Here is a 14787-nt window from a genome sequence, read left to right on the forward strand (position 1 = left end):
AAATGTGCATCAGCTATCTCGCCGGAAGCTGTTTTTGGCGCTCGCGTGCCTTTAAGCACTGCGCTGAACCTTCTGAGCAGCGGCGTCTCCATGCAACAGCGCCATGGGCTGCAGAGCCATGGATGCATGCGGGAGCAACGTCAGGACTTTTAGGACGGCCGAATTCGCGGCACGCATATCTGCGCACGCCTTTGTCTGCTTGTCAAAACCACGCGTGGTCTTAAGATCGCGGACCGTTGCTGAGGTAGCCTGCTACTGCCGCAACTGGTGGTCCGAGTTTGAGTCATAACCGCGCAACACAAAGGTGGCGCGGGGCGTGTGCTTCACGCGCACCGCCGCCGAGGGTGGGGGCACCTTTCAGCTACGCCGCACGGCTGCAGCTTTGCGCCAACACCCGCCATCCTCACGAAACGCTCTTGCATCTTGCCATGTAACCGCTTACTGGTGTTTCCAACCAGACAGTCCTCACCGCCAAACTCACCACCCCCGTATCCAACTGATTCCTTGACCGTGGGTGTGGCACTGCGTTGTTGAGATTGCTAGCAAGCAAGGCATGCTTACCCCATGATCGCCATTATCCAAGTATACCGTTCCGCTCACAGCGCACATTGAGGGCGGGGAATATTATGCGTCGACCCATGATTGGAAAATTGCCTGGAATGCAACCCACTGGCACATCATGTTTGCCAATGTGCTGAGCGGGACATTGCCATCGGCTTGGGTTTACAAGGTGAGCACTTGCAGGCGAAAGCAGGCGCAGTTGCGGGTGTGCCCAAAGCGGACGACGCTGAGGCTGTACTCAAGCCGTTTGAGCGCCTCAAGCCGGACGCCGTGCAAGCGCTGCGCTACCGCGGCGAAGACGTTCTGCGGCAGCTGACCAAGACCGTCGTACGCGACGCCCGCCAGAAGGACCTCAAACTCGAAATCCTCAACTCGTCGCGACTCCAGGCACGGCAGCCCCGAGCATTGGTGCCTCATAGTTTATGTTGGCATGCCTCATCAGTGCGTGGAAAGTGTGGCCTGCCAAATAGATGCGTGGCAGAAGAGTGGTGCTGCCTTCCACTGTACAAACGCGCAGCACTTGTGCAGGACTTTTTTGAGACGCACGAAGCCGATGCATATGTGCTCAAGCACGACAAAGCGCTTGCTAAAGAACCAACGCGCCACCGCCACTTGCGGCAGATGCCAGACTACCTGAAGGAAGCAACCGGCACGAAGAAAGGCCCTGCACGCCGTGGCTCGGCAGCTGGGCCCACCCTCAAGCGCAAACAGCGCGCCGAAGATGACCCGCTGAAGGTGTGAATTCTGCCATCGCTCGTGGAGTGCCGTCCTAAGGATCCGAATCCCGTGTTTTTGTGCGAGTGCAGGCCTGCTGAGCATAAAATGCACGCCCATGCTGCAGTTGAAGCGCAGAGATCACATGAACAATCCAAACATGCCATATCCCGACATCAGTTGAGTGCCTTGGGTCGAGGTGACTGTCGCTGGCGATAGGAGCAACGGCCACCTGTTGCTGTCAGTCATGCTGACACGTTTGGCATGGCTCAACCGACTTTAACATAGTCTGATGTGCACTTCAGGGGAAAGCAAGCTTCAAGCAAGACGATGAGATGACGGACATGGAGAAGGCCGCAGCAATCAAGGTGAAAAGGTTGGCAAGGAAGAAAGCCAAGGAAGCCGTCATTCCTTTTGTTCCAAAGCAGAACGTTCGGAAGAGGCGTGCCTGACGTGATTTCGTGGGTTTGTGACGCACACACCACACTGAGTGCATCATCTGCTTCAACGCGGACCGGCAGGTTATGGCTCTTGGCATTTTTGCTGTGCATTGCCTGCGCTGTTTATCTGATGATGATGATGATGATGATGATGATGACTATCTGAGGTTCTGTTGAGTTCTTGACTCTTATGGTTCCGCTGTCGCGGTGCCATCGCCAGCCGCGCTTCCCCTGTCGCGGCCCGGTTTCCGTTTCCTTTTTAGTTTTGTAGCTTTTCGTTGCTACCTGCTTCGTTGCGCTTGCGCTTTTTGCTTTTGCTCTGCGTCGTTTCTGGTTTGCGGCGTTGTTAGGGTGGTGCCGCTGTCGCAGTGCCCTCGCCAGCTGCGCTTTGCTTTCCGCAGTCTAGCTCCTGTTTCCCTGTTAGTTTTTTTGCTTCCTGTTTCTTCCTGCTTCGTTGCGCCCGCGTTTTGCTTCTGCTCGGCGTGGTTTCTGGCCTGTAGCGTTGTTGCGGTGGTGTAGCTGTCCTGTGCCCTCGCCAGCGGCGCTTCCTTGCCGCAGCCTGGCTTGTGTTTTCCTCTTTTTTTTTTGGTGCTGCTGCTTTTCGTTGCTTCTGCAACGTGTTGTCTGGGCTTTGAGCTTCTGCTTAGCGGCGTTCCTGCTTTGTGGCCTTGTCAGGGTGTCCCTTTTGTGGAGCCCTCGCCAGCGGCGCTTTCCTTTTCGCGCCTTCGCCTCTTCCTTGTTTTTTCCCTGTTTTCCTTTCCTGCGTTTTGCTGCTTTTCGCAGCGCTTCGCCTGTTCTGTGGCTTTTTAGCGTTATCGCTTTCCGCCGCTCCCTTCAGGTTCCCTTGCCTGCTGGCTTTTCGCCGTTTTCGGCCCTTGCGCCCCGGCTTTGCGCCTTTGCTCTTGTTCCCGCTGTCTTGCGGTTCGTCCCCTAGCCTGTTTTTTGTTCAGCGGTTTGGTGCGGCCCTGGTGACGGGACTCTACTTTAATGGAGCAGCCTCCGTCCCTTAGCCAGCGTGCGTGCCCACGCTGATAGCCTGTTTTCCCTTGCGTGCCTGCGTCGTCCCTTAGGGCTCCTGCGAGGCGTGTTCTTTCCCGTCTTGCGAGTTTTTTTTCTTTCCCTGTTCCTGTTCCTGCTTCTGTCTTGCTGCTCAGTCACTGAGCCTCAGTGATAGCGGCTTCCGGGTCTGGTTGCCGCCTTCAACATGGCTCTCCAGTGCCCCGTCGAAGGCTGCCGCACCGTTCGGGCGCAAAACTACGCGCTGCTGACCGCTCACATGCGGGACAAACACGCAGCAGCAGTTCTCTCTCCCTGGCAGCTGCAATCCATGAACGCGACCTATTGCCGTCATTGCAATGTCCTGAAATCCGCCTCACATGGCAGGCACGTTTACCGACAGGACGTTGCACCTCAGCCGCTCCCCCAGGTACCACAGGTCATTCCACCGCCGCTTCGCCCTCGCCATGCTGCCGCCACCACCTCCGCTGCCACCGCCGCCGCCCTTGCCCCACGCTGACCAAGCGCTTGAAGAAGCAGACCACGCGCTTGAGGCCGCTCCACCGCAGTTGCCTCCGCCACCTCCCATACCTCAGGTTCCTCGCCCTCCTGCCGCCGTTTGCCCGAGCCGCACTGTGCCGTTTCAAGCAAAAGAGCAATGGACGAAGACCGTCAAACGCTCAGTCGAGGAAGTCCTAGTGGCCATCGATCGCCGCGCCGAAAACGACATCGTCGCAGCCTTCTCTGCCCTCCTGAAACTGCCCTCACGAGCGTTGACAGATCCTGGCTTGTCCAAGGGACGGGCTCGGCGCACTCGCACTCGCCTGCAACGCATCGACAACGGGGAAAACGCGGATGACGCTGACATCGAGGTCACCCCAAGTACCAAGTGGCTGCTCGCGCCCACCTCTTGCTCACACTCGGTAGCATCTCACGAGCAGCCAAATGCCTAGAGGCCCTTCCCATCGCGCAGCCCACAGAGGCAACCGTAGCAACTTTACAAGCGCTGCACCCTACTGGCCCACCACCAACGGTCCCCGAGTCCACAGCTGCGCCTGTCGCGATCACTCTCGAGATCCTCGACGACGTGCTCACAGCGCTCCCTAAAGGCTCGGCCCCAGGCCCAAGTGGCTGGACATACGAACACATCAAAGCCGCTGCCCAAGGCATCGACTCTGCCCGCGGAACCATCCTCCGTCTTCTGAACGCCGTAGTTGGCGGCAGGCTACCACACCTGCCGGAACTCTTGGACAGCACGCTCATTGGTCTGGAAAAGCCCAACAACCGCGGCCTCCGTCCGATCGCAATCGGCGACGTCTGGTTTCGACTGGCTGGCCTCTGCGCTATGGCAGCGTGCCCCACAGCTGGCCCGTCCCTCGCACCTTTGCAACTGGGCGTTGGCGTCAAGGGAGGGAGCCAGATCGTCGGCCATGCCATCAACGCCGCCCTCGCAGCCGACCCCGACTGTGTCGGTGTACAGATGGACTACCAAAATGCGTTCAACAGCCTCTCACGCACCGCCATGCTCGACGCTGTTGCAAAGCATCAGCCCACCCTGCTCCCTTTCGCTGCATGGGCGTACCGACAGCCCAGCCGGCTGATTGTCAGCGGAGCGCCCGAGGGCACCCCGCCCATCATGTCAGAGTGCGGTGTTCGCCAAGGCGATCCTTGCGGCGTCCTCTACTTTTCACTGACCACACAGGATCAGCTCGAGAAAATGCGACTGACGCACCCACATGTCGCCCCTGTAGCCTACACAGATGACACCTTCCTCCTGGGCAAGTCGGCCGCGGTTACCGCCGCTTTCCCTGCCCTCCGCGACCTAGCGTCATCCATAGGCCTGGACGTGCGCCCCGACAAATGCGGGTGGTACTCGCGCAACGCACAAGCCGCAGCCGACACAGCAGTGGCACTTGACTTCCCTCACTGCGCCGACGGCCTCGCAGCTGCTGGCACCCCCGTAGGCACGGACGCCTTCATCACGGCCTTTGCACAGAAGCAGGCAGACACCATTTGCAGCAGCATTGACAACATGCTCGACACTCCGCTAGCGGCGCAAGTCAAATTCGCCATCCTGTGCGCGTCTGCGCAGATGCGCATCGCACACCTACCGCGCGTCACCTCATGGAATCTTATCAGTGACTCCATCCAGCGCGTTGAGGCCAAGGCAGCCCAGGCCACCTTTGCTATAACGCCCAGAACAAGCCGATGTGCGCGACGGCCACTTGACGCTACCGCTCCGTCACGGAGGCATGGGTATTTGCACCACCACAGCCTTGGAAGCAAAGGCTTCCTTTCTATCCGCCGCAGCCATGGCTGAATCCACCATGCGTGACGGGCCACAGCAATTCCGCCCCTTTGCTAGCCCCATTGGCGCCTGTCTTACTCAAGATTGGCAGGCGCTACACGCGGAAGGCGCGGCGAAAGAGATCTGGCCCCCGGACGCCCTGGACATCAATGAGGAATGTATCGACACAGTCCTCCCGGGTGTACAGCGCACGTACGCGCGATTCGTGGCTCAGCGCCGCAGCGACGAGCTCTTGGCATCATTCGACACCAACACCGAAGACGGCCGCCGCGACCTAGCTCGCATGCTCAGCTGCGCATGTCGCTCTTCCTCCATATGATTGGACACGCTGCCACTATCCATGGCGCTACAGCTCACAGAGTCGGACTTCACCGGCGCCATGCGCCACCGTCTCGGTCTGACGCACATGCCTACCAATGCACCTGGCGTCCGGTGCTGCTGTGGGCAGTACATGCGAGCTGGGGATGTCGACCACGCGATGACCTGCCGGTCACAGTGCATGTCCATGACGTTGCGCCACAACGTTCTCACAGAGATTTGGCGCCGCATTGCCTCCCGCGCTGGGATTGCATCATCTGTTGAGCCAACACTCCAAGTGTTGCCTGGCATGCAAGCTGCCCCAATCGTAGCCCACTCTGCTGCGCGTGGAGACATCTTGCTCGTTCTACCCGGCGGACTCACGGTCGCGGACATCTCAGTGGTGCACCCTTGCGCACCCTCCTTTGCGCAAATTGCGCTGACAGAGGGTGGCGCAGCGGCGCATCGCGATCAACTGAAGCGGACAAAGTATCAATCCGCTGACCCCAACGGCTATGCCTTCAGCCCACTGTCGCATGAAACTTTCGGGCGCATGGGGAACGGGGCTATGGAGCTGCTCAACACTCCAGCGACAACAGCGAGAGCTGGAGGGGATGTTATCAAGGAGGGATTTGTCACAAACGCGCTTCGTGAACTCAGCATCGGCCTTTGTAGGGGCATTGGTGTGATGTATCGGCGCTCTCTTCAAGTTCTGGCTCGTGCGAGCGGCCGAGCGTTCATGACAGGCTTGCCCGTCCCGACCGCCAACGTTCAATGAGCTGTATTGTTTCGAATGTGTTGATGTGGTTGTTTTCGGCCTAAGCCGTAGCTCTTTCTCTGTGCGATGTAATCATGATGTATCTTTTTACAACACTACCGGTACCGCATCCACATGGACATTGGCAACTCCAAGAACTACTTGGGAATCAAGGTATCTGATCAGTTTTTTACAAGCGACAAGGCCGGCAAACTAGGAAAGACTACCAAAACACGGACGAAAACCAAAGGAAAACAAAGCACACATCGACACGAACAAGGCAACTAAGGAAGACGAATCAAGGTATCTGATCAAGGTTACCACGAGTTTGGTTTGGTGCAGTTGATTGCGGTTTGTAATCAACGAATTTTGGAACAGGTCGATCATTACAGTCTCCTTGATCACGGAGCTCTATTCGACACGTTGATATCAGTCATGTTGTGCCCGTGTTCATGATCTAATCGTCGATCATGATGCGCACTGGACTATTTGTTGAGAGCCACACCTTCCAGGCTGGTCAGGTAGCCACCACTCAGAACGAAACAGGGAAATCACCCATTTCACCGTTTAATCATGCATTTTTCGGACTTGCTTTGTAATTGCTAGACTCCTTGAGTGCAAACCGTACCGAGTCTGACTCTGTCTCGCCAGTGTGCGGAAAGTGCTGTGATCCACTGACAGTGGATCAAAGCACTGCACCGGCTGATTCTTTGTTCAAAGGAATATACCGTACCACAACTGACAGTTGGATGGTCACACGTCACGCTAGGCAGGTTTGGGTACCTGTATCTCTAGAGATAGGTATATTGAATCAAAGTATCGCTCTCTAATATGCAGGTAACTGTAGCCCGAAACATAGCTGTGACACTCTCGCGATGTCCAGCAGTTTGTCCAACTGTGAAAAATAAAGGACGGCAAGGTCATGCAACAAAGTATTGAAGCCTAGACCCAGACTATTACCAGAAGAAATTTCCTCGTTTGCTCAACTGTGAATGCTATCTGTGCATTGTTCACATGGGCGGAGGCGACACATTGAAATGCTTGTGACCGGGCTATCGCCGTGTGACACTGCCGTGCCACTTGGATGCTTGGTGAGTTTTCCGTGTGCCTACCTCTTAACAAGAGGACACCAAACCATCACGTCGCATCGGCTATGATGACGGGTACCGTCACCACGAGTACCACTGCAGCTTGCGTCACCAAAAAAATGAACAGCTCCATCCTAAGGCGACAATCTTGGTAGCCGGATGGAGTCAGCATGTACACCGTCCTCGTCGCACGGCGAAAGAAGAGCTGCTGTTTGACGGGCAAAACGAGGTAGGGTTTGAAGGAGCAGGGCAGAACATGGTACAGCTCCTCTGGGTGCCGAGAAGTCTTCAGACCAGGGGTGTGGTTCGTGATGCTCTCGGGGAAGAAGTGGGCAACACCATTCAAGCGTGACGAAAGCATCGCCTGCAATTGACAACATAGCTGACGCAGTTTCCCACGATGACGTGTACTTGCACGTACTAGGATCACGTGCAAGGCAACCTGCTCAAGAATGCTGTGGATGCAAGAAAGTGCAATGTGCCAAGGCGGCACGGCCATCTCTCGCTTACCTTCATTAATCAGGCACAGCACAAGGCCTCGATCCAGACACATTGAAAGGCAGGAGAAACAACATTTTTACTGAGGTCGACCATAACACAATCGGGGATTGGATCATTCGGGGTTGGAGAGCAATGTATGGTACTCGGCCGTGGCTCGTGACTGATGACAGGAAGTGGAGAGCATGCCAAAGTCAGATGCAAATGCATGGACAATAGATTCATGGGCGGAAAGATGATGCGTTTCAGGTCCTACGTCCACACAAAAGCACTGATGTGTGATGCATGATCTGTGGTATATGGTCGTAACGCACCGGCGAACACAGGACTCGGGTTGACACAGCAGCTGGTGGGCGGGTGCGCGTGCATCTTTGCTGGTGACGAGCTTCTCCAGGAGACCGGGGCAGTTGCATGTGCTTCACAACATCCTGTGCAACGCAAGCCTTCAGCAATTGAGACGCAAGGAGAAAAAATATCACCTGCGGGGTCTGTAATGGTAGAGGTCGTCCCACCACTCGAGGCATCATCTACTTTGCCTCGAGATAGTTACGCATGGGACTGCGCCGACACCAACGGAGATGGCAATGGCTGACCTCTCGCCCAAGTTTTATAGACATGAATCGCATTTGAACGTTCATGTGTAAGTACGAGTGAGTGGGACTTCATGTGCCGGCCAACCTTGGAGTACTCGCAGCTGTGACGAGAGAGAGAGAAGCTATTTGCGGGGTTTCATGTGTGATGGCAATCGAATAGTCAAGTGTCAGTGGCCGCATGTTGCCGCCGTCCATTGTAGATCAGTACTACCATCAGTCATTGGCAGGACAACCCTGTGGAGTAAAACACACATCGATCCAAACCAGGTCACGCCTCACAGGAACGATGCTCCCTGCTTAGACAGTAGCCACCGACGCAAAAACATCAAGTTCATCCGGGCCTATCTAACGTCCTGAATGATAATGGAATTTGCATTTGTACGGACGTCCCCCGGTCTGACCTGAGTGTGAGGGTCCCGAAAAGCTTGTAAACAAACCTGGAAGAGCCATCTGAAAACATTCTGTAGCAATCATGTCATGTCACAAGGCGTATCAGGTGCTTACGACGTTATATGCAATCCAGATATCATTGCAGAACTCAGTGCCCGTGCGACGGGCCCTCGAGGTGTCCTACCCAAGGTTGCGACAGACGAATTCACTTCTCCTGCCCAAGCGAAACAAGTGCACCGACAAATTGTCGGGAAAAAGCACATCGCATCTGGCCATTCGGTAAACCATAAGCCCGTGTGGGCTGCGAATTATTCGATAAAAATGCCAAAATATTGAGGAAATGTCTGCGGATTACGGGTGTCTACAGGTGCACCCCATCATGACATTGTGACAGCCCAAGACTGGAGTGATGACAGCATGCATGAAGAGATTTCAACCGGCATATGTAAATGTATTAACGTGGATATCGAAACTATGGTACACCTGTCTGTGCGGCAAAGTCTGCTCTTGTGTCCACCAGGGTTGCCGCTCGAGATAACTTCAGGATTCATGATCACCAAAGAAAGCTGGGCCTCAGAGCATACCACAACGCAAGCAGGCATCTTAGCTGTAGTTTCCGATTGGCATGCAGTAAAGCAATCTTGGGACTGTTCGGGGTCGACTCTCGTCTAAGTCGTTCAGCAGTCGTTCAGCAGAAGGGAATGTCACTTAATTGAGGCCGCACACACTGATCAATCAGCCATCAAGAACTACAACCCTTCAAGCTGTATGATAATCGTTTCATCAAACAGATGCCGCCATTGAAACCATGCCATTATGAATGTGACGCGTACACCACCGCATAAAAGGTGACTCAGCCCTGATCCCTAGACCTAGCTTTGTGCCAACAGAAGTGGAGCTACCACAAGAACTCGTACGCTAATGGTACTCTTACTAATGAAAGCACTACCATCATATCATATCATATTGCTTTACTTATTCTTATTAACCCACATCATTGTCCCTGGAGTGACTGAGCAGCAGCAGTTTGGAATTTCCGATTCTGAACCCATTCCATCACTCGAACGGTCCAGGCAACGCTTGAATGCAGAAAATCCTCCAACGTCAGGTCTTGCACAATCACAGCGCACACACAGCCTCTTCCCCCTGAACTTTTATTTCCCGTTGTCCCGAGGCAGCCCTGCCATTCCACAGCAGATAACATTCCCTAGATGCCCGTGTAACTGTGCTCCTCTTCACGAGGCACATTGGTATCAACACCTTCCAGAGCGCCTGCGCTGTACCCATTGAAAATGCCCTCATGTGGGCCCGCTAAAAATGATTGTTTCGCCATGCACACGCCACTGATGAAACGGCGACCGCTCACTGCCATCGAGCGTGTGCAGTGCAGCTGCTACGCATCTGCCATACCATCAGTGCATTAGTGGCGTGCGCCAGGCCAGTTGATTGGCAGTCCAGCAGCGTCCCCTGCGTCGCCTCCGTTCATGGACGTGCCCGCCTTGGTCTCGGTAGCCTCCGTCACTGCCCTGGCCTTGGCGTAGCCATCATCCACCACCTGGCCTGTACGCAGCACACCTGGCCTTGGTGCCTCACCCTTTCAAGCACACACAGCGTGGCTCCGAGGCCGATTCACACGCAGCAAAACTGATACCAATACGATTCAGCTGTGAAAGCATGCATAACAATGCGTGAGACGGCCAAGTGGCTCGCGCACACAGGGCACCACAAGAAGTTTTGCACGTTGCAAATTGCTGCCACCCCATTGCACACAAACAGTCCAACATGGCAATTTCCCACATCGCCGCATTCCAGCAGTAAAAGACAACTGCCGCGTCCAGTACGCAACGCTGCTTGAGTTTCTGATATCGACAAACATCCGGAATTTACGAGCTACGGACGACACAGTTTCATATCGCTAAGTTGGGGCAGAGGGCGCACCCTCGCTCTCGAGGATCTCTCGGCTGCAGACTTCCACAGCATCGGCCGTGCGCACAAATACCCACTCCTTGCCGATGGCCTCCAGCAGGTGCACCCTTGCCAGGTGCGCCTTGACATTGCTGCAAGGGTTGGCCAGCACCAGCTGCACGCCTTCGTCCTTCAGCTCCGTCACCAGCTCAAGGAATGCGTGCATACCTGCGCACTGGCTCAGGTACGTCAGCACTGATGAGTTCGCTGAAATAAAATCGTGGGAACAAGCATCTGGTAGCGTGCTTGCATGTCTGCTGAGTGATGGAATGTGTGCGTATGTGTTTCCCTTGGGCACAACAGCTTCTATTGTGGTGGGAATGCGAGTCTGGGAGAGCGCTCTTCAATGCGCCGGCGAGACGACACAGGCACAGCTTGCTGAGCACGGCAGGCAAGGATGGACGGGGCAATATCAACATGATGCGCTGCTTTGCCGAAGTGGGTTTCCCGCATTAGGGGCTATCTGCCGTTATTGTTAGCCAGGAGCAGGTGGCACGCACCTGTGGCATCGATGAAGGGCACGGGGGAGAGGTCCATGATGACGAACTTGATGGGTGCCAGGTCGGGGCTTGAGCGGGCGCGGGCAAGATACTTCTCCATGCGCGTGCGGATGGTCTGCACGTTGGCAAAGTAGACGGGCGCGTCCACACGCATGATGAGGATGCCCTTCTGCTGCATCGCCGTCGGGTACTGCTTGGTGGAGCGGAACACACCTGCAAGCGCTCCCCTGCCTCACACCCTGCTCTGACAGGGACTGCTGCAGCAAATATCAATACCCTATGCATGGGGTGCTTGCTGCTTCATCTGTCGGGATGTCTTTGGTGAAGGTTTTGTGACCTTGCCCAAAACAATTAGCTCACTACTCGATGATGTGGTTGAATCTATCGAACTTGACTCTCAAATTCCAAGCTTGCAAGTCCAAAATGAAAATGGAGTTCACATAGCATTCACTTAGGACCCAATGGAGGAAAAACACGCTACTTCAAGCGCAATGGAGGGCAGCCGGCGAGGCGCACTGGTTCCAGGAAGGCGACCGAGGGTGGCAGTATGGGGGAAGGCGGACTGGTAAACGACCAGCAGGATGGCGAGGCCGATGGCGATGCCCAGCCCAATCTCCACGCCAGCCAGCACTGTGCCCACAAAGGCGGCGCACCAGACCAGGAAGTCCAGGAAGTTGGCCTTGTAGAGAAAGATGGCCTCGGAGCCCTCAAAGAGACCGAAGCACGCGGACACCACGATGGCGCCCATCGCGTTGTATGGAACCAGCTCGAACACCGGGGTCAGCACCAGCAGCACGAGCATCACGAGGGAACCTGCAACAAACGTGTCACCAGGCTCAGAACACTGTACCAGCGCTAGAACAATGGTACGCTTGCATGCATTCGGCACCCTGGGCTTGCCAATTAATGACATGGCTGATTTATCTTCTGCGGTCTTCAGATAGTTGGGAGTGTGAAGGCCGCCAGGCCCCAAAGACCACGGGGCCGATTCCTACCCCGAAAAGCAATTACTTGGCGATTCTGGACACTCATCAAAGAGCCCACGAAGTTGGGAAGGCCCGCCGCAAAGCAGTCGGCTGTGCATGAACAGCTGCTTCCAGCGGCACAAGTGGTCCCTGCATCTCACGTGCGTCAAGACATGCGCTTGGACGCCGCCTGCCACTTGCAATGCAGCAGAGCCACGTCATACACACAGAATACATCTGCGCAACAAGATGCGCTGGCAGCTGTGCAGTTGGCTCCCGTCAAGACATGGGGTGTAGGATTGAGCTTTCACATCCTGAAGGCCCGGATCTCGATGCCAAGATGGTTCAAGGAGCGAGGCGCACTGGCTATGATTCCGAAGAGGCCGGTCTTGGAGCCGACATCAGCAGAGACGGCGGAGCGGGAAAAGGAGCCGGTGGTAGTGTATGCGCTGAACATGGAGCCCATGAAGTTGGCAAAGCCCATGCCGATGATCTCCTGCACAGCAGCTTCAGTCAGATGCTATTCCAAGCAGGCATAGAGTGCACGCTGCATCGTGACAGAGCAGCTAGCCTACCTGCGTGACCTTGATCTGGTACTTGCCGCGCCGTGCCAGAGCCTTGGCGATGGAGATGGACTCCATGAAGTCCACCAGAAGCACCACAATGGCCAGCTTGATTTGCTTACCTATGTCTGTATCGCCCCTCAGCAGCGGGCCCCAGGCATCGACAGTGATGGGAGGCAGCCCTGCATGCGCACCCGCTGCGTCAGCGTCGCCCACGCTGCGATGCAGCTGCAGAAGGACTGAAATGGCAGCATGCCCGATGAGAGGCTCGTCACTGTACTGCCGCGTGACGCTTCGGGGATACTGGCCTGTCAACCAATTGGTTTGTGCCAGTTTGGTGAGATGCGCTCCCAAGATACAGACCAAGGATGGGGTGGCTAGAGACTCAGTTTGGCGATGTGGAGAATTGCTGATACTGACGCAAAACAACCAACGCCAGCGATCCAGGAATAGCGGACTGATGAGAGGCTGCCAAGGGTGTGTGCCATTAGGGATTTCGTCAACCCGCATGCATGACCCTCATGTCAAATGGTGTCCGAGGTCACGGTGAGCATGCTCGGGAACATGCCAGATACCACACCAAATGAGCGTTCAATGGACCAAGCAGTTGCCGCACGTGACACAAGGCGCACCAGACGGAATTTTCTTGACGATTTTGATCTCTCCATTCTCGTCATAGTTGAGCACCTTGACGAAGAAGATGCCGAGCAGGCACACGGTGATGGGCCCAAGTGAGCGGATCCACGACATGCTCTTGAACGTCTTGCCCACCTTTTTGATGCTGAGCAGAATGATCAGCCAGGCAATGAAGTACACCGCCTCCTTCCAGTTGGTGTCTTCCACCACCTTGCTGAGCTCGCGGATCGTCTCGATGGCCGTGCTGGTGTTGGGGATCTTGACGCCGAAGAAGTACTTCATCTGCGAGAGAGCGATGATGATGGACGCGCCGGAGGTGAAGCCCGAGATGACAGCGTGCGAAAGGAAGTTGGCAAGGAAGCCAAGCTGCAGAATGCCCACGGCCGTGTACATGATTGCCACAAGGAAGGCGACCTGCGCGGCGGCCCAGTGATGGTCTCAGCACAACGCTCCTGATCCACCATCTCGGCTCAGAGGTGCCGTGCTGTCGAGTGTACCTACGTGATGAGACAATCCCGGAGCGACTCTGTTGGCGCTGCCCTGTGTTCTTGGGGATCGGTGTGGCCGGACTGCACACCGTTGGGATTTGGCATGTGTGTCAGATCGCTCAGTTAGGCTGGTCAACCGTTCAAAGATCATCTGCTTAAGGTATGCTTTGCAATGGTAGTGTTAGGGCACATCACAGTCGATCTGAGGGCAGAAACCTCAAGGCAAATGTAAGCACATGAAGCACGTACATCGGTACCTCAACAGGTTAATGCTATCCAACAGCACTGTCAGTCTACAGCTCGCACAGCTCCATGGCAACGCGACAAGCAGCTCTAGCACGGGTCTCGCCGATCTGGGCTCACAACACGTGAGCAACACAATACATCGACAGCATGGCGCACATCTGCCATGTTAATGCTGCCACCGGCAGCTCAATGCCTGGGAGCACTCTAGCGAACTGCACCTCCAGCCACTACGTGGGAAGTCATGGCGGAGTGGACACATCTGCTCACCGCTGTTCTGGGTAGCATTGTGTTGAGGCATATACGGAAACAGTGGCTGCACCTGGATCGCGCACTCGTTGTACTTGTCCTGGATGGCAGCGAGCTCGGGGGTCTTGGGATTGTTTGGATCTGAAATGTCATCAGATCCCTCGATAATCGCATGCAACCCCTCGTTCAGCAGCAGTGACGTAACAGCCACAGGCCCCACGGACAGCTGAGGGGAGGAACCAAAACAGGCATAGATGAGCACTGGGACAAAGGCGCCATAGAGGCCGTAAACGGCAGGCAAGCCTGCCAAGACGGCATAGGACATGCCCTGCGGCACCACCATGACACCGATGGAGATACCCGCCGCGACGTCACCTAGCAGGTTTGCTTTCACCTGCACGCCCATCGTCAGCATTAGAGCTGCAGTTCAACTCGTGCATGCCAGCCACATGAAGGATCTGCACACCGGACAATAGAATGCACAAATGCATCAAACATGAGAACATGTGCCCACATCATTTTGCACCATCAGGAGG

At 55.6% G+C, this 14787-nt stretch overlaps 1 protein-coding gene across 1 annotated transcript; it reads right to left on the bottom strand.

Moving 5' to 3' along the window:
- Nucleotides 1-12138: 12138 nt before the first annotated feature.
- Nucleotides 12139-13664, bottom strand: LOC149810215 (proton/sulfate cotransporter 2-like). Its single transcript, XM_089994369.1, has 4 exons — nt 13268-13664; nt 12648-12943; nt 12384-12568; nt 12139-12268 (listed from the first exon to the last, which is right to left on the bottom strand). Exons 1-4 carry the CDS (start codon nt 13662-13664, stop codon nt 12139-12141), a joined length of 1008 nt encoding a protein of 335 aa, XP_089850495.1.
- Between the last annotated feature and the right edge of the window lie 1123 nt (nt 13665-14787).

The sequence above is a fragment of the Nuphar pumila genome, unplaced genomic scaffold, assembly GCF_984573655.1.
Source record: "Nuphar pumila unplaced genomic scaffold, dmNupPumi1.hap1.1 HAP1_SCAFFOLD_455, whole genome shotgun sequence".
Lineage (NCBI taxonomy): Eukaryota > Viridiplantae > Streptophyta > Magnoliopsida > Nymphaeales > Nymphaeaceae > Nuphar > Nuphar pumila.